This window comes from Myiozetetes cayanensis, unplaced genomic scaffold, assembly GCF_022539395.1.
Source record: "Myiozetetes cayanensis isolate MyiCay16 unplaced genomic scaffold, myiCay2020 scf16, whole genome shotgun sequence".
In the NCBI taxonomy this organism is placed as follows: Eukaryota; Metazoa; Chordata; class Aves; order Passeriformes; family Tyrannidae; genus Myiozetetes; species Myiozetetes cayanensis.
The window spans coordinates 2,921,624-2,945,646 of record NW_026087270.1 but is presented as its reverse complement, the minus strand read 5'-3'; the positions used below and the strand labels follow the sequence as shown (position 1 = coordinate 2,945,646).

The 24,023-nt window shown below is 41.3% G+C and overlaps 2 protein-coding genes across 7 annotated transcripts in view; one reads left to right on the top strand and one right to left on the bottom strand.

Annotated features, from left to right (window-relative positions):
• Positions 1–5,246: 5,246 nt before the first annotated feature.
• PDCD5 (programmed cell death 5) lies at positions 5,247–9,314 on the top strand. Of its 2 annotated transcripts, none has more exons than XM_050311089.1 (6): positions 5,247–5,387; positions 6,972–7,012; positions 7,283–7,344; positions 7,785–7,876; positions 8,099–8,170; positions 8,494–9,314. In XM_050311089.1, the coding sequence occupies exons 1-6, from the start codon at positions 5,322–5,324 to the stop codon at positions 8,539–8,541; spliced, it is 381 nt and encodes a 126-aa protein (XP_050167046.1). In that variant the 5' UTR covers positions 5,247–5,321; the 3' UTR covers positions 8,542–9,314. The 2 variants fall into 2 exon arrangements, with proteins under 2 accessions (XP_050167046.1, XP_050167047.1); XM_050311090.1 differs by lacking the exon at positions 5,247–5,387 and adding an exon at positions 5,498–5,555.
• Positions 9,315–9,715: 401 nt separating this feature from the next.
• ANKRD27 (ankyrin repeat domain 27) overlaps positions 9,716–24,023 on the bottom strand; it is a 52,980-nt gene continuing 38,672 nt past the window's right edge. For 4 of the 5 annotated variants that reach the window (XM_050311081.1, XM_050311080.1, XM_050311083.1 and 1 more), the window contains 9 exons: positions 22,754–22,798; positions 19,102–19,224; positions 17,396–17,593; positions 16,195–16,314; positions 15,487–15,648; positions 14,514–14,622; positions 13,631–13,712; positions 13,046–13,118; positions 9,716–11,481 (listed from right to left, as the gene is read on the bottom strand). In XM_050311081.1, coding sequence (XP_050167038.1) covers positions 11,206–11,481; positions 13,046–13,118; positions 13,631–13,712; positions 14,514–14,622; positions 15,487–15,648; positions 16,195–16,314; positions 17,396–17,593; positions 19,102–19,224; positions 22,754–22,798 — 1,188 coding nt within the window. In that variant the 3' untranslated portion in view covers positions 9,716–11,205. Of the gene's footprint in view, positions 11,482–13,045; positions 13,119–13,630; positions 13,713–14,513; positions 14,719–15,486; positions 15,649–16,194; positions 16,315–17,395; positions 17,594–19,101; positions 19,225–22,753; positions 22,799–24,023 lie in introns of those variants that run through there. The other variant, XM_050311084.1, reaches the window with a different exon arrangement.

Here is a 24,023-nt window from a genome sequence, read left to right as displayed (position 1 = left end):
GAGAGGGGTTTGCTCCTAGGTGGAAGGAATCAAATTTTTAAATATCACCAATCAGCACATTTAACAGAAAGGTGCTTAAAACAACCTTACATAGACTATCCTCTGAAGAGAAAATTTAAATAACTACAAACAGTGTGACAATACCACACGCTGGTGTCTGTGCTCATTTCGGGTGTCTTACACTGTCCATCTCAATTAGCATGTGTCAGTCAGATCAGCAGTTATTATAAGAAATATTCTGATTTAGTTGGTAATAAAGAACAATATACTACCTACAAGGGCAGAAACCACCTTTAAAGTTTTAAAGTAATTAGCTTATCTTCATCTTTCAGAATTAAAAAAGCTCTTGAGTGATACAAGTATTTTAATTTTTTTGACTTACACTTCGAGCTCTTACACGTTAAAAATATTCAAGCTTATTAACACTGGAAATTTGGAAACTAAAGCTGCAATTAGGGCATAGAGAAAACATACAAGAGGATACAGAGAAAAGACAGTAGATTAAAGTGGGTGGTTTCAACATTTTTGATGTGCATCTTCTATTGCATGGGCTCTTAGTTAAATAAATAATTAGAACCAACAGTGTTCCATACCATTTAAAGTAGATTCTTTTCCACAGGCTATAGCAAAATTTAATAGTTGCAAAGCAAGAAATATTTCTCTTAACAATGAAAAAAAAAATAATCTACTGCATGTCTTCACCAATGTCATTTCCAAAAACAAGTAACAACCCAGCAATAGTTCATGTTTGTTACTAAAGCAAGCAGACACTCATGACACAAGAGAGAACTGCTGGGTTAGTGCATTTCATTTTTACACAGTAGTATCTTTTATTAGAGCCATGCTTCAAATTTATGAAGTTCAAAAAATATGGAAGGGTTTATTTGAGGTTGTTTTGGGTTTTTTTAAAGCAAAAAGTAATTCTGGTGGACAACAAGGGTAAACTTCCACACCTAAGTTTAGCAACAGTTCTAAAACTCTTAAATAATTTTTTTTTTAAATTAAGACTGTCTAACTTTATTAAATAAAACAATACTACTGGCAACTGCAATATCTTCCCTTTTAACTTACAGAGATATTTTTAAATTGTCTACTCCCTGTTATTCATGGTTCAGACATTTATTTGGAACCTGGGGAACGTGTTTCAGGGGGAGCAATGTTCACGTTCAGCTGCAGAGAGCTGAGGCAGGAGGACAGTCCTGACCTTCTCTTACAGAAAGTGCTTAACCTGCTCAGCTGGTCTTCACATGGGCACAGATACAAGGTCCAGAAAGAGAACAAACAATCCCAAGTATAAGATTTTAGCCAAAAAAACCCCAAAGGCATTCATGCTCTAATTCTTCATAAAGCACAAGGAAAAACACTTAGCATGGATGTTTCAAAAACTTAAGGCGTGAAAGATATATAGCAACAAAAATCCCATTAATGGCTTCAGCCAGGTTAAAGTAACTATTGACACTTCTGCAGCAGAGCAAACCCATGAGTGATGGCAATCTTAAACAAGGAAATGCATACAAACATATATAAATATATATATATATAGAAATATATACACACCCAAATGTAATGGATTTTCCCATGGACTGAAAGCTACACATGAACTCTAGTACTTTGAAGGAGCTCTGATTCTTTTCCTACTGAAATCTGTAAGATACTTATTAGCAACTTCACAGCTTCACTATCCTACTTTTTATACATACATATATACATAAATATATGTAAAGGAACATCTGCATGTGCTCCTCAGAGCTGATGGCACTACATAGATTATACCTGCTGTTTACTCTTTGAAATAAAATGTAATTAAAAAGTCTATCTATAACATTGTAATGAATAATCTTTTCCTTGTTTCACTCCTGTCTTTTACAATCTGAGATCTCCCACACCATCATTCCATTTCCAAATCTATTCTACTGTACTTTGATATCACTGCATACAAATCTTTGCAAACCCATGACTCAGCCTGGGCAGTGCTTCTCCAGGCTGTATTTATTTATTAGTGCCCACTGCTGAGGCACCTGAGTGTTGCACTGCAAACAATCCTTGTTAGCACTGGTGTGTTTGTTGGAGAATAATTGAAATTACAGGGGAAATTTCCTATGGCTTCAGTAAGCTTTGGAATAAGCACAATATCATTGTATAATAACTAATTAGAGACTTAAAATTCACTGTTAATTATTGAAGATTATATATTTGGTTTATACTGCTGATGTAAATTTTTCTTAATTTCTCTCATACCAAATACTGAATTCAGTTTTCTTTTTCTCTTTAAATATTATTATTTTTTTAGAATGCCTTATTTCAATTTCTGTAAGGTGGAAAAATCTTGCAGTGCTTATTTCGAAGGCAGTGCCATGTTTGCCAAATTTTTTTTAAACGCCAATAGCAATTTTTACGTGGTTAAATTTTAGTAAAATTTTAATTTAGGCTGGAGATGACTAAGCAAGGATTTCATCAAGCAAGGATTTTGTCAAGCAGGAATTGCCAGTGTATCTTCCAATCAGAAGCACTAAACATGGAGTTTGCAGAGTGTTGTCACAACTGTAGGTATTTTGCTTTATTTGCAATTGCTTGAGGAAGGAGATGTTTTCTTCATTAGCTTACTCATGCATTGCCATTCTTCTGTTATGGCTGTAATACGGTGTCATTCCAAGGATGATTATGAGGTCAATGTGAGCATTACTGAAAGAGACACACCATTTATAGTGATTAAAACCTCGTGGAGGAAATCAGAAGTGTTTCTTGAGCCCTCTAGTGTCTGAAATGGAGTCTCAAAGGGCTCGGGAAGGATCCTGCTTATTGACTTGATACTCCTGAGACTTTTACAGATCTTTTACAGTACTTTTCCTGTCACCCCACTGATTTACTAATGTACATACAGTGCATTATTCCTTGCAACCCAGCCGATACTGAGCACCTTTCACAGCTGACATTCTTAAAGAATACAGAATATCAGTTTAAAAAAATGGGGGAGGGGGGAAAGACTTTTAAAAACATCTCTTTTCTGTTTACCATTTTTCATCAGTATGAATGACATGCAGAATTCTGTGGACGTACCAAATGTGCCTAAAACTTTCAGGAATCCACCATTTCTGCATCAGATTTAAAGGTCCTGAATGTTATAAAGCAGCTCTACTGATACTGAAAATCCTGTGTCTGTCCCTTCGTGCTTTCACATTGAGCTGCCCAGTTTGCAGAGGAAATGGTATGTACCTCAAAGCTGAAAAAGAAACTAGCCAAAAATCATACACAACCTAAAGCACTGTGCTGCATGACTCCAGATCCCTTTAATGAACCAAACTCTCCCTTTTCGCTTCCCGAACCTCACACTACAATAGACAATACAGTGACACCTTCTCAAACACAAAAACTCATCAGCTGCCAGCTCACTGCTAATAAACTCATCCAAAACAACTTATTAAGACATAACCTTTAAGTGCGTGAGCAAACAACGTGCAACCAAACCCGCAACACCAATATCTATAAAGTGAGATGAAGTATTAGGATTACTGCAGCTTTCTCTGAGCGAAGCCAAGCATATGGTGGTATAATGGAGCATGAATTTACAGCAGCAGAGATGTACGATATAGATTAAAGCTTCATCTGTGAGAACATACTGCACGAACGAAAAAAAAAAAAACAAAACCAACCCAAACCTTTTTTTGTTTTCTGGTTTAAGGCACGACGAGCACCAAATGCTCTTCCGTGGACCGAGGGCTCCCTCTGCTGCCAGCGGGGAAGAGAAAAGGAACTAAAACCAAACCCTGACTCCAAAAAACCACTAAAAACGTGCTCCCGAAGTAGATTTTCTATTTACCAAGGACTAAACGGGCTATGTGGATGGATGAAAAGTGTTCAGGTAGGATGGACAGGCTCCTCTGATCCATTTAGAGCATGCAACGTGGAAAGATCCAAAGAAAATTAGTTCCAGTCCACCAATTCTGTTTGCATTCGCTGCAGGGGCTGTTAAATGAAAAGGCAGTTGGCACATTTTGTTACGTTTTAAAACCAGACCAGAAATACTTGGTAATTTATCCTTAGAGAAACCTCTGTTATCAGGAAGCTGGGGTTTATTCATCCTGGTAGAACAGGTTTTCTTGTTCAAGTTGTTGCTTTGGTTAAATTAAGCCTCAAAGTATGAGTGAAAGACCTGCAGCCTTTAATGAGAATGTGTGAGTGACCAGCACTGAAAGGTGAAATTTGAGATGTCAAAGTCACTTATTTAACATGATTGAAGCTACTAAAGGAGTGTGACAACAATAACTGCTTTGAGTTGCTGTTAGGGTGACTTTGCAACCAGTCTGATCAAGGCCGGTACCTTTGTCAGCTTTTGTTTTGGTTTGGGGTTTTTGTCAGTTTGGTTTATTATTGTTTTTTTAGTTTGTTTGTTTGATCGGGTTTTTTGGTTTTGTTGGGTTTTGGCTTTGATTTTTGTTGGGGTGGTGGCTTTTTTTTGTGGGGTTTTTGTTTGTTTTGTTTGTTCTTGGGTGTTTGTTGTTGTGGTTTTGTTTGTTTTGTGGTTCTGGTTGTTTGGTTTTGGGTTTGTTTGGTTTTGGTTGTTTGGGTTTTTTGTTTTTATTTGATTCCAGGGACAGGGCCATGGCTGAGGGGCAGGATCTTTCAGTCCCAGTTGCTGACTGTGGGATGCAGTGGGCACAGCACAGTGAGGTGCTTTTGGGGAGTCACAGCCCGGCGGAGCTTGGGGGAGCACAAATCCATATTGCCCCTGTGGGATGCTTGGCCAAATCCTGCCCCTCTGCCTGGATTTTAGAAGGAACTGGGCTGCCTGTGGCAGACCCAGAGCCACGAGTCCAAGGGCACAAATGTCCGGGGGTGTCAGGGGGGTCCCAGACCCTCAGCGGTGCCCGGGGACAGGACGAGGATGGCCAAGAACGAAAACACAACAAGCTTCACCTCAGCATGAGGAAGAACTTCTTTCCGTGTAGAGTGGCGGAGCACTGGAACAGCAGCCCAGGGAGGGCGTGGACATGTCCCAAATCCAGCGGGACACGTCCCAAATCCAGCGGGACACCGCCCAAATCCAGCGGGACACATCCCAGATCCAGCGGGACACGTCCCAGATCCAGCGGGACACGTCCCAAATCCACTGGGACACCGCCCAGATCCAGCGGGACACGTCCCGGATCCATCGGGACACGTCCCAGATCCAGCGGGACACATCCCAGATCCAGAGGGACACGTCCCGGTGTCCCCGCCCCGGGCGGCCCCGCCTGCCTCATCGGTGCTGGATTGGCCGTGCCTGGCGCGGGCGCCGCGCTCGGCGGGGGATTGCTCGGGCCTGGGCGGGGCTGGGCTCGGCAATGGCGGACGAGGAGCTGGAGGCGCTGCGGGCCCGGAGGATGGGGGAGATCAGAGCTGGGCACGGGGTGAGCGATCAGAGCTGAGCACGGGGTGAGCGATCAGAGCTGAGCACGGGGTGAGCGATCAGAGCTGAGCACGGGGTGAGCGATGGGGGAGATCAGAGCTGGGCACGGGGTGAGCGATCAGAGCTGGGCACGGGGTGAGCGATGGGGGAGATCAGAGCTGAGCACGGGGTGAGCGATCAGAGCTGGGCACGGGGTGAGGGATTCGGGAGGTCAGAGCCGGGACTGGCTGAGGCACCGCCCGTGCCCCCGCCCGGGCCGCTCGGCGGGTGCTGCGACCGCCCCTGGGGCTGGAGGGCAGCGGGGATGGGAGCGGCCTGTGCCGGCTGAGGGGGAGCGGCCCGGCCGTGCCCGGAGCCCTGGCTGCCGTCGGTGCCCCCGCGGACACCTCCCCTCATCAGCCCTCCTGCCCTGGGAGGTTCCTCCCCCGACCTTGCTCCGCACCACTCACTACGCCAGGGATCGATCACCTTCCATCCATCTCGGTTCTCATTCAGAGCTGAATCACAGAGTCACGGCATGGTTCAGGTGGGGAGGGACCCCTGGGGATCACCCAGTCCAACCCCCCTGCCCAGGCAGGGTCACCCGGGGCAGGGGACACAGGAACGCGTCCAGGTGGGTTTGGGATGTCTCCAGAGAGGGACACTCCACACCCTCCCTGGGCAGCTGTTCCAGTGCTCTGCCACCCTCAAGGTGAGAAGTTTTTCCTCATGTGAAAGTGGAACTCCTTGTGGTTTAGTTTATGTCCATTACTCCTCGTCCTGTCGCTGGGCACCACCGGAAAGAGTCTGGCATCCTCTGACACCCCTGGGAGATATTTGTATGGATTTATATGGAGTGGCAGTTTTGCTGTCCCTGTGAAGGCTCTCCCAGACCTCTGAGCAGCCCTGTTCTCTTTCTGTACAGTTCCCCATCCTGCTTCCACACTTTTAAGTGTTACCTGTAAATTCTGATGTGCAGATTCCACATAAAATTCAGTTTTTTTCCTTTTTGTTACTTGCTTCTGAATAGTCATCACTAATAGTGGCTTGGAAGTTTGTCCCCTCTTATTTTTCACATGTATTAATATTTAATGCAGGACCAACTCTTGCACAATCCCCCTCATTGACTTTTCATTGGCTCCAGGAGTTAGACTTGATGATCCTTGTGGGTCCCTTCCAACTCAGAATATTCCATGGTTCTGTGATTCTCTGATCTCAGCTGGGATTGGGTTTTCTTCTGTTCTGATAAATACAAAGCGTTAAATTTAATTTCACTTATCCTTAACTTACTTTAATGGGTTTATAATGCTTTTGTCAGTTTTCTGGGCTTCGGGGAAGTTCATTATCCTAGACCTAAGGGGAAGGCAGCCTGTGGACAGACCCAGGAGCAGCACTCATCCCACTGTTGGCATCGCTGCGTTGTGAGGAAAGCAGAGCGTGGCATTTTTATTTGCTGGGGCAGCAGATTCCCATTTCCAGGATCTCATCCACGGCCAGGCGGGTTCAGGCAGGTTTAGAGTCCGTGGATGCTGCTGGAATATTTGAACTGACTGTCCTGTGTGAAATGTTCCTGGACTGTGGTATTTACTCCGCTCTCATTCCTTAGGAGCCTCCCGGTGATCCATCGCAACAGGAAGCAAAGCAGAGGTACCAATGAGATATTGAATTTTGGTCTTGCATCTCATAATAATTTTTAAGCGGTTTTTTTTTTGATTTCTTGGAAGACACTGCCAGCTGTGTAACTTCAATGTACATAGAACTGCCCATGACAGGAAAAGCTGTAAAAGAAATCATGTAAATGTAAGGTTTGAAGTGACCTTCCATGAATCAAAAGCCTTCTGTAGTTTGCTGTTCTGCGCATGTTATTTTAGGTATTTGAAATCCCACTTTTAATGTGAGGTTCATTTTCCCTTACAGGGAAGCAGAGATAAGAAATACTATTTTAGCCCAAGTTCTTGATCAAGCAGCTCGTGCAAGGTGTGAGTATCCAAGTAACTTTCTGTTAAAAATTTCTCACCTAGTGGGCTCCTGTGCTGCTCAAATCCAGCAGGTGCTTGTATGGAGGCCAGACTAGAAAAATGCTGTTGTTGCTGAGAAGATAAAACTTGCAGCAATATCAGTGATTGGAGGGGAGGGGCCATCTGACATCTGAGTAATGTTAATCAATTATTTGTTTTAAATTAATAATAGGAATTGTAGGGAAAGTCAAAACTGGCTAATCTAATAATGAACAAATATTTAAGAGTAAAAATATAACTGCCTTGTGTCTGGCATAAGTGAAAATGCTTTTTTCAACTTATTTCACAACCCTGGCATGAAGGAGACGATTTCAAAGGGACATTTATCACTTTTTAGTTACTTGGTGAAGGTGTTTGAGAATGTTTTAAACCCAAATGAGCAGAGCCTGTTTTTGTTGCAGTAAGCAATTTAGCACTTGTGAAACCAGACAAAGCAAAAGCAGTAGAGAATTATCTTATACAGATGGCAAGATTTGGACAGCTAGCTGGAAAGGTGAGTACCTTTTCCTAATTCTTTCTCACATATATTGACTCTAAAAAGGAAAAAGGATGTTTATCATAGCTGTAAATTAAATAAAGGAAAAGGCAATTGAGAGCTTTTAAATATTATATAATTCCATCAAAAACCTTTCATAAGAAAGGAAATTGTGATTCATTGTTTGATACTAAGCATTTCTCAGAATGTGTTTGTACAGGTGTTCTTTCACTCTCCTAGGTATCAGAACAAGGTTTGATAGAAATACTTGAAAAAGTGAGTCAGCAAACAGAAAAGAAAACAACAGTGAAGGTAAGCTCTCTTTCCTAAATGTAATGTTGTTATAAAACAGCAGAAAAATAAGAGATCCTGGACCAGTTTGATTCAGGGCAGAACTTCTGTATTTCCACCTGTCTGCCCTGCACTGGAAAGTGCTGGGATGAAAGCAGAGCAGGCACATCTGCAGCTGGTGTGTGACACAGGCTGTGTCACTCCGTCCTGTCCCACTGGGAGGGGAGGGATGGGAGGATGTTCTGCCCCAGGTAGGGCATAGTCAGATGCAGGGTGGGAAAGGCTTGTGCCAGCCTGGATTCACTGTGACCCCTCTAAGTTTCACCTTACCTATTTCACTTCAGTTCAACAGAAGGAGAGTACTGGATTCTGATGAAGAGGATGATTATTGATGCTACTGTAAGGCTGCCAAACAAACGCCTGGAGAAAGGCAACTTGCTGTTGTTATCAGGCAGAACGCAAGATCTGAACATGTTTACGCTTCTTCACTTTTTTTTTTTATTATTATTATTATAAAAGGCCAACAAATGAACTTGTAAAATAAATTTGAGAAGGGGGATTTTATAACTTAAATTTTTTGTAGTCTAAGAGGCCCGAGCAGAGTTCCCCACGGCTTCATGAGCATGAACGTTTTGTTGCCCCTTACTCAGCGTGTAAGCTCTGCTTTCAGCCCCTGCACACACTTAACTTGCTGCTGTTGGAGATACCAAACACAGCAGGAGCCGAGTGACAAGCTGGGAACAGCCACTCTCTCTTCAGGAGGTTAAAGTCTTGCCTCCAATTCGCAGAAGTGTTAGAAAGGAGATTTCCTGAGCTCCTGGCTATCTCCAAAAAAGCAAGTTAACTGTGTAACACAGCACTGTTCAGACACTTGGTATCGTATGTTCTTAAAACTACCTCCACTTTTATCAAATGGCTGGAGTGTTTCTTACTGGAAAAAAAAAAAAAGACCATTTTCCTAAACTTTCTGCAACTCCTGCATGCATAAATTAAAACTGAACTTGTGCTACACCTTTATTCAAAAATATGGTTATGGAAGTTAGTAGGATAAATACTGTAATGTGCTGATGAACACTCTACCACAGACCCCTTATCTGACATAACAGGATCATGTATGATTCCACCTGCAGTGTTTTTTGGAACAGAATAAAATGGTTTCAAGTGAGCACTAGTGAGTGTTTTTCATCTTGTGTGAATGTGGTTGAAAAAGTATTAAATAGTTGTTATTTTTGTTTCATTTGGACTAGATTTGGAATTTTTCTTGAATATCAAAGTTATTCTTACAGGTAAGGACAGTGACTTACTCTGGCTCTTCTATAGTGTCACAAGAGGGAAGAAGACCTCATTTGTCTCTTTCCTTTGAAGTCTTGGCTTGTAAGCGCTGAACATCCATCCATTTATTTATTTTTTTTTAATGTGAATGTAGAGCTGGAAAAGGAGGTTATGTGAAAATGTTGAATTTCACTATCAGTTATATTTTGTACACCTCTGTGCCTTAAATCCAAAACCACACAACCTAATAATCCATGAATGTGGGAGGGAAGAAAATCATATTGAACTGAAGAGTAAATTCCAGGAGAACCTTTAATTTACAACTCAATACAAGGTGAAATCTTCAAATGCCTAAAAAACCAAGCAAGGAAATCTGCACAACAGAAAAATGCTTGGACAAAAGGACTCAAAACAGCATTTTCAAGAGTTACTTTACTAGTTTTTGCTTTCCATCATTTGGCACAAATCCAAGGCACATCAGAAAATCATACGAACTCATAAATTATTAGAAAAATAAACACATTGCCCTCAAACTCAAATGTCATTTGACATTTTAACTCTTAGATTAAAAAGTTATTTGAAAAACCCATCAGTCTCTCTTCCAGCTTTGTACTTTGCCAGGCAGGTTACTAATACCACAGTTAAAAGAAATAAAATTATCCATACAGACAGTTTGGAAAGAGAAATAAAATGCAAGCTGGATGTGATGAACCAAGAACAAAAAATACTGGGACGGTCAAACCTGGCTTGTGCTATTTACACGTAACTGAACAGTGGAAAATGAAGTTGAAATCTAAGCAGCCACCTTGTAGTTCCCTGTGAGCTTTCAGTGATCACCCCTGGGAATGGGGTGGGATTTGGCATATTCCAACCAAAGCTCACTGATGTGAGAAATACCTTTCATATGGGAATCTCACCTTTTTAAGAGCGGTCCAGAGCAGCCTCCTAAGCAGTTCTGTCTGCAGACATTGCCCAGGTTCAGAATCATGAACAGTTGTGCATTTTGGCATTACTTGCTTTAGAGGAAGGAAAAACCAAACTGTTTTGTGTGTCCTTACAAGCTTCTGCATTGTTTTTATTAGGCTGTGAAGAGCAAGTCCAAAGTTTAGCTTTGTTAAGGTCTCTCTACTTTTCCCCCAGTATTTTGGCTCCTGTGTAAGAACTTGATGCTGCAGCTCCAATACAGGGGAGCATTGCCAAGGAATCAGCAGGGATTACATCTCTTCACATTAATAATGCAGTGCTGCAGATGTTATGGACTATTGTCTGCCCAGCTACTGAACTATACAGAAATATATACTATAACGGTTTGTAACATTACAATAAAAATAGAGACATTTCAGTTATCTCTGGCAATAAATACCTTGTTATCCAATATATCTTTTCATATATATATAAATATATTCTCAGTGTAGTGATAAAAACTGAAAATGCAAAAATTATTCAAAGACTTTTAAAACAAAGTGGGTGGCTGAAAAATACAATACAGGGTTTCATTTGGTTTCCTGTTACATAGAATTTTTTAGTTAAGTGCTAAGTAGGATAGGAAAGTAATTCTGCTGTCTACATCTTGGTACGTCCCTGTCTGTGAGATCAGTAATGATCTGGCTGTGTTACCTCCACCATAAACAGGAGTCATTCTTCAAAGTGCTGAAACATTCATTTGTGCTGCAGAGCTGTCCTGTCCTCTGCTCCGAGCACAGGCCTGCACGTGGCACTGATGACATACAGTGAAGGGTTACCAAAATTCACACCACCGAGTTCCTCAGCTTTTGGCATCAAATTCAGTGATCTGAAATGGAGTCCTCACAGCAGTCTTGTGACTGTGAAACACCCAGACTTCCAGGGCTGGATGAACCACTGTCACTGCCATCCTCTGCTGGAAGGGGCACGTTAACTGTGTGTCTCCGCTGCATTAACTGGCTCCTGTGAGGAACTTCCATCGTGTCATCCTGTTCCACAAACTCACCACTGCTTCCCGTGTCCATACCCTGAACTGTGCTCTGGGCCAGCGTTCCCACAGACTTTAACTTGGTTTTGTCAAAGCTTTTAATAGCCATCTGTGAGGAGAGAGGAAGGGGACGTTAAGAGCATTATCTACTTTCTTCATTGAAAGAAGTTGAAATAAATATGGTGTTATAATTATCACATCAATTGCATGGTATTCTTCATACTGAGAACACAGCAAAGGATTAAAAATGGCAGACTCTGTAGGAGAGTAATTTTACTTAGGCTATATATGAGAAAATAAGAGGCCACATCAGTACAAGAACTGGAAACATAACAGCCATTCCAAAACTTATTTTCACTGCAGTATCCCAATATCATCCTAACTCTTCTAAACACCTTTTGTAATGCAAGGCTCAAGGTACCTGAAATTAACAGCCTTGTCTTTTACTATTATGGAAGTAGCAATACAGACATGGTCAACCAGGCACTGCTGAAGGTAAAGGCAAAATTTCCCTGTTTCCAGTTGTTACCTGTGAGGGAAGACACAACCACACTTTCCCCTCTCCCTTAATGCCTCTTTTTAGTCACTCAACTATTGTAGCTTCCATTTCCACATCTACTCCTGATTTTTCCTTTACAAAGTGGGTGGCTCTCCTTGATTACTGGCACAATTGAGAGCTGTGTGACTTGTGAATTCATTGTCCAGCCACAGCTGGATGAACTCACCCCAGCACACGCTGAAGAGCTGTGTATCATGGTCACATATTAGTTCTTTGACATCTGTGCAGTGACATGACACTGCATTCAGTGAGCCACAGTTATAAAATCTAAACCCCATGTTTAATTAAGTAGTGGACTATTATCATTAATACAAGAATTAATAAAACATTACACCTTTATAGCATTAATTTGGTGTTCTCAAGGCTCTCTGCAAATGTTCAGTCTCCTAAGGGCTCTATGAAATAGAACACTATCCCATTTTCTAGATGGATATGAGCAGCACAGTCTGCATTTCCAGGACTGTGTCAGTCTAATGATGGGCAGCTGCTGGACTAACCTGGTCAAACCCGCTTTGTTTTGGACAGGTTAGTTTTCCTCTTGATTAAAGTGCTGACATGGCTCAGCAGAAGGTGCAACAAGAGCCAAAGGCAGCGTAAGGAGGAGGAGGGAGCACATGCTCTGGGTGAAGGGCAGCATCCAGCATTTGGGTTGGTGTGGGGTGCCACCACACACCCAGGCAGAGATGGATCTATCACATACATTTGTGTCACAGCTGACAATGCAACGTGCACTTTGCTGTCAGCCTTGCAAGCAGTCTCCTCCTCTTAATGCAAGCCCTAATTTTAATCTACTGAAAAATGTGTCTCTTGGCAAAGAATCCCTGCTTGGCTACAGCCCCTAAAACTGCACAGTTTTTCAGTCCTAGGTTTTGATGCAATGACACAGAAAACTAAGAGGCTTAGGAGGTTTAAAAGTAAGAGTAAGGTGTTTAAGAGATGTTATTGAAGCCCCACTGAAGTTTGAACAACAACCAGCAGCAATTTGGCAAACAGGTCAAGTGATTCAACACCCATCACAAGTAAAGAAACTTTCCTCTTGTATGTACCCATAGCAATAGAAAACAAACATATTTGGTATATTATACAAATAATTCAAGCAAGTATTTCCACTTACCTGGTGCAGTAACTGATAGTCAAAATTAGGGACACTTTTATCTCTTGTTATTGTTCTCCGTAAATGTTTCTCTCTAAGGAAGATTTTAAAGAAATGAGAGAGATTAAATGTCTTTATATAAGGCTTTCATAAAAGCCTCTATCACAGAAGCTCCACAAGGTGGAACCCTCTCACCAGAGACAGGCTGCTCCCTGACACCACCTTCCCTGTATTTTACTACAGAATAAACATTAACATTAAAAAATATAATAGGCAAACCCCAACCAATGACTGAACACTGCATTTTTTAAGCTGTCTGGCTCTGAAACCCTTAAATGATGGTACACCAAGTATTAGTGCAGACCCAATTTTAAATACATTTTAAATACATTTACAAGTGCTCCTTCACCACCCCAGTGAGCATTTCGCGCACAGAACATCTGCCTGGGGATGTGAACGTGCAAGCGTTAGGGGATTAACATCCACTGTCACACCAGCATGAGATGTGTAACCATGACTGACCCTCTCTGGGCTTTATTAGCAGCTGTATTTCTTGTTCATGTATGGGAAACAACAAACATACTCTGAGGAAGCTCCTCTGCTTACTTGTTAAATCTGTTAATTGATTGGACCAGTTGAAGTTGTCTGCTTACGGGATCATCGGCTTTCTCACAGGACTTAGAATGCACTGCGGGTTTAAAAGAACAGGCAGCTAAAATTACAACTGAGTCACACTTAGGAATTAAAAAACAGTTCTGAATGAAAAGTGTTATCTACTGGCATTAGATTCTAAATTTTACAGTAGAACTATAAGTGTACTAACTTCAATCAGAGTGGCAACTTGTCTTTGGAAATTTTAAAGCATTTTAATTCACAGGAGTAAACATTCCTCATCAGATTAGCATGACTGGCCAGGCTTCTGCAGAGACTGTGTAATTTTTACAAAACTGAATTAATTAACACACAGATGCCAAAAATATCTTCAATTGTTGTTTTAGAACTATTTCCATAATATTTGAAAGAACTATCTCAATTTTAGGCATCAGCACACTGTGTGATTAATCGTGGCTTTCCATTAACCAGACATTCACAATCTTTCTGAGGGTGGAATGCAAGAGTTATTTTGAAAACTCATGGACACTGAAATGGGCACTCCTGCTCCTCATCTCCCTCAATTCCTGCTCTGCAGCCTCCCTGTCCTCTGTCTCCCTGGCTCAGCACAGAACCTGTTATGTCCCTTGCCCCAGCTTTGTGAACTCCACCAGCTTCAAAATGCCCCTGAAACACTTGTGACCAGCAAAAGCAATGTCATGAATATAACACAAAGTCTGCTGCAATTACAGTATTCGAAGTGTTACCTATCATAAATATGCAAAATGATTGACAGTTCTTTAATTATATGTAAATCAATTACATTAAATATTTGATGTATTTGCATATGAATTCCTAAATCCCTTTTTATTCATACCAGTGGAAATATGACAGATACCTTTTCTCCTTATCTTGACAGTAGCACGCTGCTCACTCTCCTTCTCTCCTTCTGCTGATGTGGGTACAGAGCTTGCTGCTGCTTCCAGTAACTTAAGGATATTTGAGTTCTTCATTTTAAGAGTTTTCATATTTTTCACCATTATTAAAGAAAAACATCAGCACAATTTAGGATTTTAGTCTGTGCAGAGTGTGTCAATTAATTGCTGCCAAAATGAATGCAACACACGCGAAATATCTCATTATAAACATAAACCTGAAATTGTATCATTTTGAGTAGGGGCAAAATCAGTGTTCCACAAGTTGCACTGTAGCAGAGCAATGGTTTAGTAGCCTTGACCTCTTATTTTAAACTATATAATTTATGGTTAAGCTAATTTCAGTTCAAATGGTCATATACATACTAAAATTGATTCAGTACAGAATTCTGTGGTCATTATGCTACATCTCAGGCTATTTAAGCATATAAAGAGAGGGACTATGCATCAAATCCTTTAAGGATGAAAAAAATTCTGTATCATTTAATATTAGATAGAATGAGAATATTATTGCTATTAATAAAGGGGAAGCTCACAGTCCTCTATTGCAAGATAAAAGGTATGAAAAGGCTTGAAGGGCAGAAGGTGGTGGGTGCAAAAAGGAAGATTGCTGGCAGTGCAACTGATCAGTGAAAGGTGTTCATTTGCCAGCATTTCTTCTGCTCTCTCTGCCATTACATAATTTTAATGTCATTTTTATTTTCATATGTGCTTTCACTCTTTCGAGACTCATCCTTTTTGTCTTATTTTAGAAACACAACAGGTTTCTTAGGATCACCTGTACGCTGTGCAATAAACAGGCATCTCGAGTCTTTGTATCACACGTGACTGTTAAACACAGAAGTCTGGCAGACACTGTCCTGACAAACATTTCTATTTGCTGCCCTTCCCCCGCTGTGCACGTGGAACTTTGGGAACAGGGGTGGCTGCACTCACGGGCTCAGCGCAGTCTGCAGGGGTGCAGCTCCTGTCGTTCCTCAGGTGCGTCAGGGCCCCGCTCTGCAGGAGCAGATCCACCAGGGCCTCGTTCCTCCCCGCCACGGCCTCGTGCAGGGCTGTGTTGCCCTTGGCATTGGAAAGGTTCACAGAGGCTCCACGCTGGATGGACAGCAAAACGAAATCCCGGTTACAAAGGCAGGGCAGCACGGACTGGAGATGGCACATTATTCTGCTTTCCTCTCCTTTCCCATGCAGGAGCAAGGACAAGGCAGCAGAGGCCTCTGCAGTCACCATAAGCCACCTGATCATATTATTTCCTCCTCTCTCATAGCCACAATTTCCTGGATCAGCTCATTTCATTTTTGCATATATCTACAATATAGTCCAAGTTTAGGAGATATTTTAAAACAAAAACCCAAAATCACAATAAAAACCCCTTTGGTACAGAATCATAAGCCAAAAAACCTGCCACATAAAAGTTCCATAAAAACAGCTAACTGTACAATAGTAACAAAATATTTACGTAATTAAAATCTGTGAAGGAGAGGCATTGGAAAGAGCGAGTTAACAAACCCTCTTTCTTTTTTCCCCTGAGTAGTTTTGACAGAGAAATATTGAACTAAAAATACTGATCCTGAGTAGTGGGTAAGCACAGATACCACATAAGAAATACCACTCTGAACATTCTGTTTTCAGTGATGTTACCTGTATCAACAGGGCAGTAGTCTCATAGTGACCATTCAAGCATGCATAAATTAAAGGAGTATTTCCATATATATCCTTTTTATTTTGTTTAGCATTGTAATCCATCAGACATTTTACCACCTATGGAAAGAAATAACTTTTTAATTTAAGATACCAGCACCACAATCATGCAGTGAAAGCCCCCCCCCTATTTTTTTTAACCACTGTTTTGAAATCTATATTGAGAAAGGGATGGAAGAAAAAAGGATGGAGAAAACAAGTGTCACATTTGCCAAAGAGATGACAACCACAAACAACTCTTCCTATCAGACTAATTTTCATATTTTAAAATGAAAGACACTTTAAAAAAAATAAAAACTTAAAGCAACTGCAAGAAAGGATAGAAAATAAAACTCGAGGTATGTGGAAAATATACATAACCAAAGATCAAAACCAAACCACCACAGCAGCAATACCCATCAGACTTTTCCCAACTTATAAGAACACTTGGAAGGAGTTCTTTATGTGGTAAATCTCCCATGAACTAACTTTCATTAACCTACAAGTGCAAGTTATATTCTTGTATTTTCCTGCTTCCCTAGTGCTTTGTCTTCCCATCATCTTCACAGTTCTTTTTCCCTCCTGCAGTCCTCAGCTCCTTATTCTTATAACCCTAGTTTTCCACTTTTCTGTATCTTCCCATTTGCTTGTCTGCCCCTGCTTTTTCATGATTGTTATTTTTCCCCTCTCATTTACTCTTCCTCCTGTATTAAACCTCGTCCCTCACTGAGGGTAGGGTATATCTGCTACCCTCAGAGCTCCAACTGGCTCATGAGTTGAAAACACAGCAAATATTTAATACTGTGGCTACTGAAGATACCAAGAGGTGCACGTAACCTCCTTGAAGAGAAAATATAGAGGAACATACATAGGAAGATTCATCTGCACAAGGCATTTTTGAAGTGTCTGGAGTACGACAGTAGCTGTTGGCAGCACTTGCATTAAACCAGTATTTCAGATCATTCAGAAAGAAAAGGTGTCTACTGAAACAGTTTCAGCTCAAAAATCCCCTTTCCATCTGGAGATTTTAGACACTGAAATAAAAAGCAGAATCACCGAACTAATTTTCTCTGTTACTGTTTTAGTCTTGTTGATAATTTCCCACAGTAGCCTTTTTGTTGGTGGCCAAGGGTCAAACAGCTTTATGAAGAGGATGAGTTACCTGGAAGTGCCCTTTCTGGCAGGCCAGGTGAAGAGGAGCTGCGTGTTTTGCGTTCTTGGCACTGACACTGGCCCCGTGTTTCAGCAGGAGCGAGACGAGCTCGGAGCGCCCGTGCAGCGCTGCCATGTGCAGCGGGGTGAAACCGTCCTGGTTGGAAACGTTGACTCCCAGCCCGTTGGCAGAGACCCTTGAAAATTTCTGTTGAGGAAAAGACACCACAAAACTATGAAAACAATCATGCTGCTTTCTGTTAACCAAAGAGCAGCCAAATACCGGGTAGATTTACACAAACCAGGTAGATGGATATTACAACAACTTCTGCTACAGAGCCTAACTTGGGGACTCCAGGGAAAGTCAGCAAACCAGAGCAGCTGGGTGGTATTTTTGGACAGAACAATGTTATTGTTCTCTCTTTTCTTCCAACACGATAACTTCATAGACAGAAACTCCAGGTAAAGTATTCATGATATTAAAAAGAGACTAAAGCAGCACAGGTTGAGATGGAAGTAAAACTTTAAAGTCTTTACACAGCTGTTAGGATGCTCATACTGGATATTAGTCAGTTTTAATGAGTTACTTTTATTTATACAGACATTTATGCTATTCAAGACAGACACTACACATTTGTTTTACTGCTATGTGAAGCTTGAGGTAATAAGGATAAAAACTAACATTAATTCTACTCATCTGGAAGTAATACTGGCCCAGAGAGCAGATTCCCACAGGGAGCCAAAATAAGGAAACTACCTACAGGATAGCTTACACAGCAGTACAGAACACCTTCTTTCACTCCTCTCTCAAACTGTGGGTGCCTGACATTTACAGTGCTGGACAGCCATTCTGCCTGTCCCCAGTGTGCTTTTCTATGTGTGTGCTGCCTAACACAGGGGTTATGATTAGTTAACAAGTTCCTTCTTCTCCTCATTCAGCAGGCAAGTAAATTCCACAGCAGATGCCAGCAATAAAATGAGCTTTATGGTCTCTGGCTCTGGCATCTTTACCACATGATCTCAGTACTGAGGGCACATGGACACCCATTACCAGAGACTAAAGCACAGTGTGAATGTGAAGCAAGTAATTGGTCTTCTACTTCCAAGAAGTTGGGATCATTCCTTATCAAAAAAAAAAAAAAGAAGAGAGTGTATTGTAAAGCCTGATTGTCTTCTACAGTTCGTGATAAATGAGGGGGAAGGAAATATTTGCAACTGAAAACAAAGTCTTTGTAATTACATTTAATCTCTGAAGAGGTTTTAGATGTAGCCTGTAGGAAAGATGTCACGCAATTAAAAAGACTTTATCAGCATTACATTGATTACAGGATTAGCAGGTATTCCTTGCTAAACTGATTACCAAGGTAAGTACTGTGACAGTTAGCAATGTAAACTACAAAAAAGAACCAGAGCCTTAGAAAAGTATTATTATTCAAAGTTGCCCACATATTCTACAAGCGAACTGTTAAGCTTTCCCACTCCATTAGGTATCAAGCAAGTCTTTGAATACTGTTCCTGTATCCAAAATTTTCAACAGTGCAATTAAAAAAAGGAACAATTTCACAGCATCAGATGAACTGTGCCGATCTGTGTATAGTTAATTCCTTTTTAGATAGAGATACAGAGGTGCTGGGCCATAGGAACTCTATTTCCCTGGAGCTAAAATTTACATTAAAAGGATATAAACTATTCTTTTTACTGAATGAATATTCCAACCTTTTGTGCTGGCCCACATTTTGAGCACTGGCACAATGGATGGCAGAATTCTGGCTTTGAGGTACTGGCTGTGTCATCCTCATCTTCCAGGTCTTCTTCCACCCATTCCAGGAGATAACGTACCTGGTATAAAAAATAAGTCCTTCTTTATAGGGTCCAAAGATTCCATGTCCTAATAAATCTGTATATGTAGATAAGTAAGATTTCACAAATATACACTCATGAATCTCTGAGGGAGATTATACAACCATCTCCTGGCATCAGCTGTCCACAGGCCAAATTAAATCAAATGTTACTTTGACAAAGCAGTTAGAAAGTTCTCCAAGTACAGCAGTGAAGTGAATTATAAATGACTTCCTGCTGCCTAATCACAGTTTCATTGTTCACCCATTCTCAAACCCTCCAAATCCTTTTAGCTCAGATGATTTGTGCCATTTCATATCAATGTGAATTTTGTTTCATCTTTTGCTTTAAAGAACATAAATGACAAGGATGACAACATGTAACTGACACCCAAAACTTTGCAGGGGCATTGACTTTTCTTAGGTCTGTGAATTCCCAGGAGCTGGACAGTTTTTCCTCCATGTGCAATGCCTCATGTTTGAGGGAAAGGCCCTTCAGTGAAGACAGTCTCAGGACTCAGAGCATTCATGTGCAATTTGCAAGCAGTGATGATTACTGCATGTTAATTTTACATTACATTTTAGGCAACAACAAAAAAATAGCTGTTTATGAAATACATTTTTACCTTGAAATGCATTAATCTACTGTTCACTAAGACATCCCACAATTAGCAGTGACTGTATTGTCTCCGTTATTACACCACCTGGCAATGTCAAGCCTGACACCTACCTAGTGCATCATTCTGAGTTTGCAAGCTCAATGGGACGAGTGTTTCAGGAACTCAAGAGAGAAGTGGGAATTCAGTTGGTCTCTTAATGCAAGGGACAGTCCATCAACAGTCACCTTTGCCTAAGTGCATGCCAAGGACTAACATCACGGCACAAGAAAGATCAGGTCACTCCTGTGTTTTGGTGAGATCTCCCAGAGCTCCTACAGATCCTCTGGGAAGTTCCCAAACACAGTGAGCAACAGGATTACAGAGTGGGTGTGAAGCATGTCATCTGGTGAAGGGCTTTCCTTTTACTCTTTTTTTTTCTTTTTAGCAGCTTTTAAGAGAGCTGTGAAAAGATGTATCATTGCCTTGTTACCGTGAAGGAAGATTGGCCCTTTGCCTCCCTACTGAACAGTGACAGCAAAATCGAGGAACCCCTTCCTGCTGGAGCTGAGACAGAGGCAGCTTTGCTGGAGTTGTGGGCTGGGCTTTGTGTCACAGACCTGGGCCAAGCCAAGAGCTCTATGGTTCATAGTCAAGAAGAGAATGGGGACAACAAAATTTCCTGCAGGTTCCTCCCACTCTATTTACTCTCACACTTGTCAGCAGGTTGTGCTCCAACATATTAATAATCTATCCAATTAAACACATGCAGCTAGAACAAATCCTAGGACAACTAGTAAGGGCCAAATACCCGATTCTGAATGACAACATAATTGAGACAGAAAAAGGATGTTTTTCCACAGAGAATATTGCTTTCCCTGCAAATTCCACGTTATCTCCTGAAGTAAAAAGTAATCTTCTCTCAAGCTTGCCTGTTTATGGAAGGCCAGCCTAGTGAAGCTTTACTACTTCTAAAATAAATAGTGCTGTCACTTCACTTCCCCCTTTCCCTGCACACTGACCAAGACCCTCACAACTGAATTCCTCCTCCTCCTGCCACAGCTCAGTACTGTTGCTCTCATTATCCAGTACCCAGCTCTCAACATGCTGATACCAGTGGCTCACAAAAACCCAAACTCAGAACTCCCATGCACACCTCTGTATAACTACAGTAGAACAGCTGTTTTTGTTAATTTAAAGGGTTTTTTGGCCAAAATATTAATTGTACTCTCGAGCAGACACACACTGAACCAGCTCAGGAAGCTGTCCATAATCTCCATTTCCCAGGTAATTTGTCACCTGAAACATTCTTTCCATTGCAGAGTAACACACTCCCTGGAAGCTCAGCCAAGCATTCTGGGGGCTCTGTACCCTGTATGCCAGCCCTTGAGCTGCTCCACAAGATCTATGTTAGACAAGATATTTGCTTTTTTTTTGTGGTGGATTTGCACATATCCATTCCACTGGTTATGCTGGGTAGAAGGAATTTCAGAAGAGCACCAAATCCAGTATCTATGCTGAGACAATGTCAATTCTTCCCTGATATCATGGACAGAAGTTTGAGCAATCTCTGCTCAGATACTTCTGACAGAAGAGGCTCTGTAACCTCCCAGGTCTGTTCTGTTATCCCACCCTAATAATAAAAGGGGCTTTTTTATTTGCTTTTTTTGTTTAAATCTAAGTATCTCTGTGGAAAGCTGAATAGTTCACCCGTCACTATGGAGCCATGGTGGACACCTGACCACCAAACCAATCACTGAGAAGGAAAGACTGAAAATTGATGTTGAGCAGGATCAAACACTCCTCCACCACACTTCACTGACAGAGCCACAGGTCCCTGCCTTCAGCAGAGGGCTTGGAACAAGATCATCTTTAAGGTCCCTGCCAACCCAAACCATTCCCCAATATAAAGCATATTTGCTTTCCAAGTTTGCAGGCTCTATGGTGATGACAAAGGTTGTTTTCTGGCTTCCTGAACAATCACATCATAGTATTTTTTTTTAGTCTTCCAGTTTCATAGCACTTTTTTTAATGCCTCCTCTTGCAAAGCTCAGTTGGCTGTCACAGTAAAAATCTACAACCCTTATGATCCTGCTGCTGGGTCTGCTCCTGTGGAGACAGACCTCAACAAACAAAATAAGAGCCCATTTCTCGTTTACAGCACCTATCCACCATTACTATAGGCACTAAACATACAACAGAGAGTAGGCAATATTTAAAGCATTAGAGAACCTGGAAATTTAGGAACCAAAAAGTATTTGTGGATTAAAAACCACTATATTACTGGAATGCTTCCCAAGTCAAACACAAATTGAAAATCCCACCATTCAATATCCAGAACTGGCACAGAAACAAGGAACTGGGAATAATATTTTCTGTTGGATTGGCTGTCAAAAATTAGGTTTACCTGAAAGCTCCTCTTTTTGCCTTCTTTTTTTGTTTTCTTTGACTGCATATCCAGTCCAACACTGACCTCAGCAGTGCCCTGCAATGCACCATACCCCCATCTACAATGGCATTTAAGAGAGCACCTTGAGCACCTGCAAGCAGATAAACTGATCTTTCCCACAGTATTTCAACATGCCTGCCCTGAGTGTTGTTCTTCCCAAGTCCTTTACATCTCCTGGAGGTGACTGTGCATACATTTTTAAATTACAGGCTTTCACAAAGGAATTATTCAATTTAAAGTAATTTCTTTAGTGCAAGAGGTCATGGAAATATCAAAATAATTGGCCCTAAAGCACTGCAGGTAAAATAATTTGGGGACATGGAATGAATACTTTTTCTGGAAAATGAGCTGAATTTGATAAGTAGTTGCTGAAGGAAGGTATTACCCAAAGCATTCTTCACTTTATATTATATACAAATAGCTTCCTCAATTGGAATGAGACAAATTAGAATTCAATAATATTCAACAACCATGCTAAGACTCACCATTTCCAGATCTCCATCAGCAACTGCTCTCAGGAGTTTTTCCACCTATGTATGAAGAAAATAACTTATTTGTTTTGTTAGTATTGATATTAAGCAGTACACAGAAAATCCTGTGTCCTTTGCTAACCTCCTAAGCTCACGCAGCAGGATTACTGCTGGCCCATTTCATATTTATTGATAAAGTTTTAAGGGAAAAACCTTCCTTTATGAAATACAAAAGCTGTACAAGGCCTGTGGCCATCTGATGATCTCTGACTTGCTTAGTTAAAGGTGACCAGTACTTATCTAAATTGAGTATATGTGACCCACACACAAACAAAGCAACATAAGCTGATATGTATTATTATGCTGGTTCAGCAGCAGCTGCCCCATACATTTCTGCAGTGAACCTAACATTAAAAACCCCTGGTCAAGACAAATTTCTACCCTAACAAACACTAATACTGTTTTGGACTCTTGCTGAGCTACTCTAAGCTACCAGAAGCACAAAGGGTGGCAGGGTTTACTGTGCTATTTGAGAAACATTTCAGCAGTTTGAGCTGAAAAAGTTTCTTTCCAATTGTTCCCTTCACATGTGCAGATTGCTGGTTTATTCCTATGCTAAAAACCAAACACGTACAAACCTAACTTCACTGTAAGTATGGAATTGTTTTCTTACTTAAAATCTGAAAAGATATAAATATCAAAGGGTGTGCATTAGCAAAAGCCAGGTCTCCAGCTCAGAGAGTTGTTGCAGGGGACCAGCGTTAGATCAACTAAATACGTGTATGCTCAAGTGAGATAATGCCTGAGCAGGGCTGCTTGGGGAAGGTCCTCTCCTACTCAGGAGCTCTGCAGTGCACTGATGCCACTCCCCTGAGCCCTTGCACTGCTTGTGAAAGCAGGACAAGGAGATGCACTTGTCTCCCCACCTCTCTGATTGCCTACTCTCCCGTGAAGGAGCGGAGATCTGACCTGATAGGAATGGGAAAGGTGCCAGCAAGAGGGCAGGGAGAGTCCATTAGTCCTGTCACTGGGTACCTCACCCGGCCTCTGCAGATTGCTGAAGAATCATTTAATAAGCTTTGTGAAAGTCTGTTTCAGCATTATAGCAAATTATTCCAGCACTGTGCTAGAATCACCAAAGATGCTGCTGTGTTAACAAAGTTGTTTCAATATTAAGAAACATCTTTCGAGTGGAAGATACCACAGAGTGACAGCTACAGTCACATTTCAGTCTTTATCTAGAAATGACCACCTTGCTGAGTGTGACAGCGGTGTTTGGCAAGGC

What these genes read in the sequence shown, in the direction of transcription:
- PDCD5 (XM_050311089.1), top strand. Translation starts at nt 5,322, where the DNA reads ATGGCGGACGAGGAGCTGGAGGCGCTGCGGGCCCGGAGGATGGGGGAG. An exon ending in AGATCAGAGCTGGGCACGGG is followed by an intron (nt 5,388 to 6,971) that starts GTGAGCGATCAG and finishes CTCATTCCTTAG; the next exon opens with GAGCCTCCCGGTGATCCATC. An exon ending in AAAAGAAAACAACAGTGAAG is followed by an intron (nt 8,171 to 8,493) that starts GTAAGCTCTCTT and finishes ATTTCACTTCAG; the next exon opens with TTCAACAGAAGGAGAGTACT.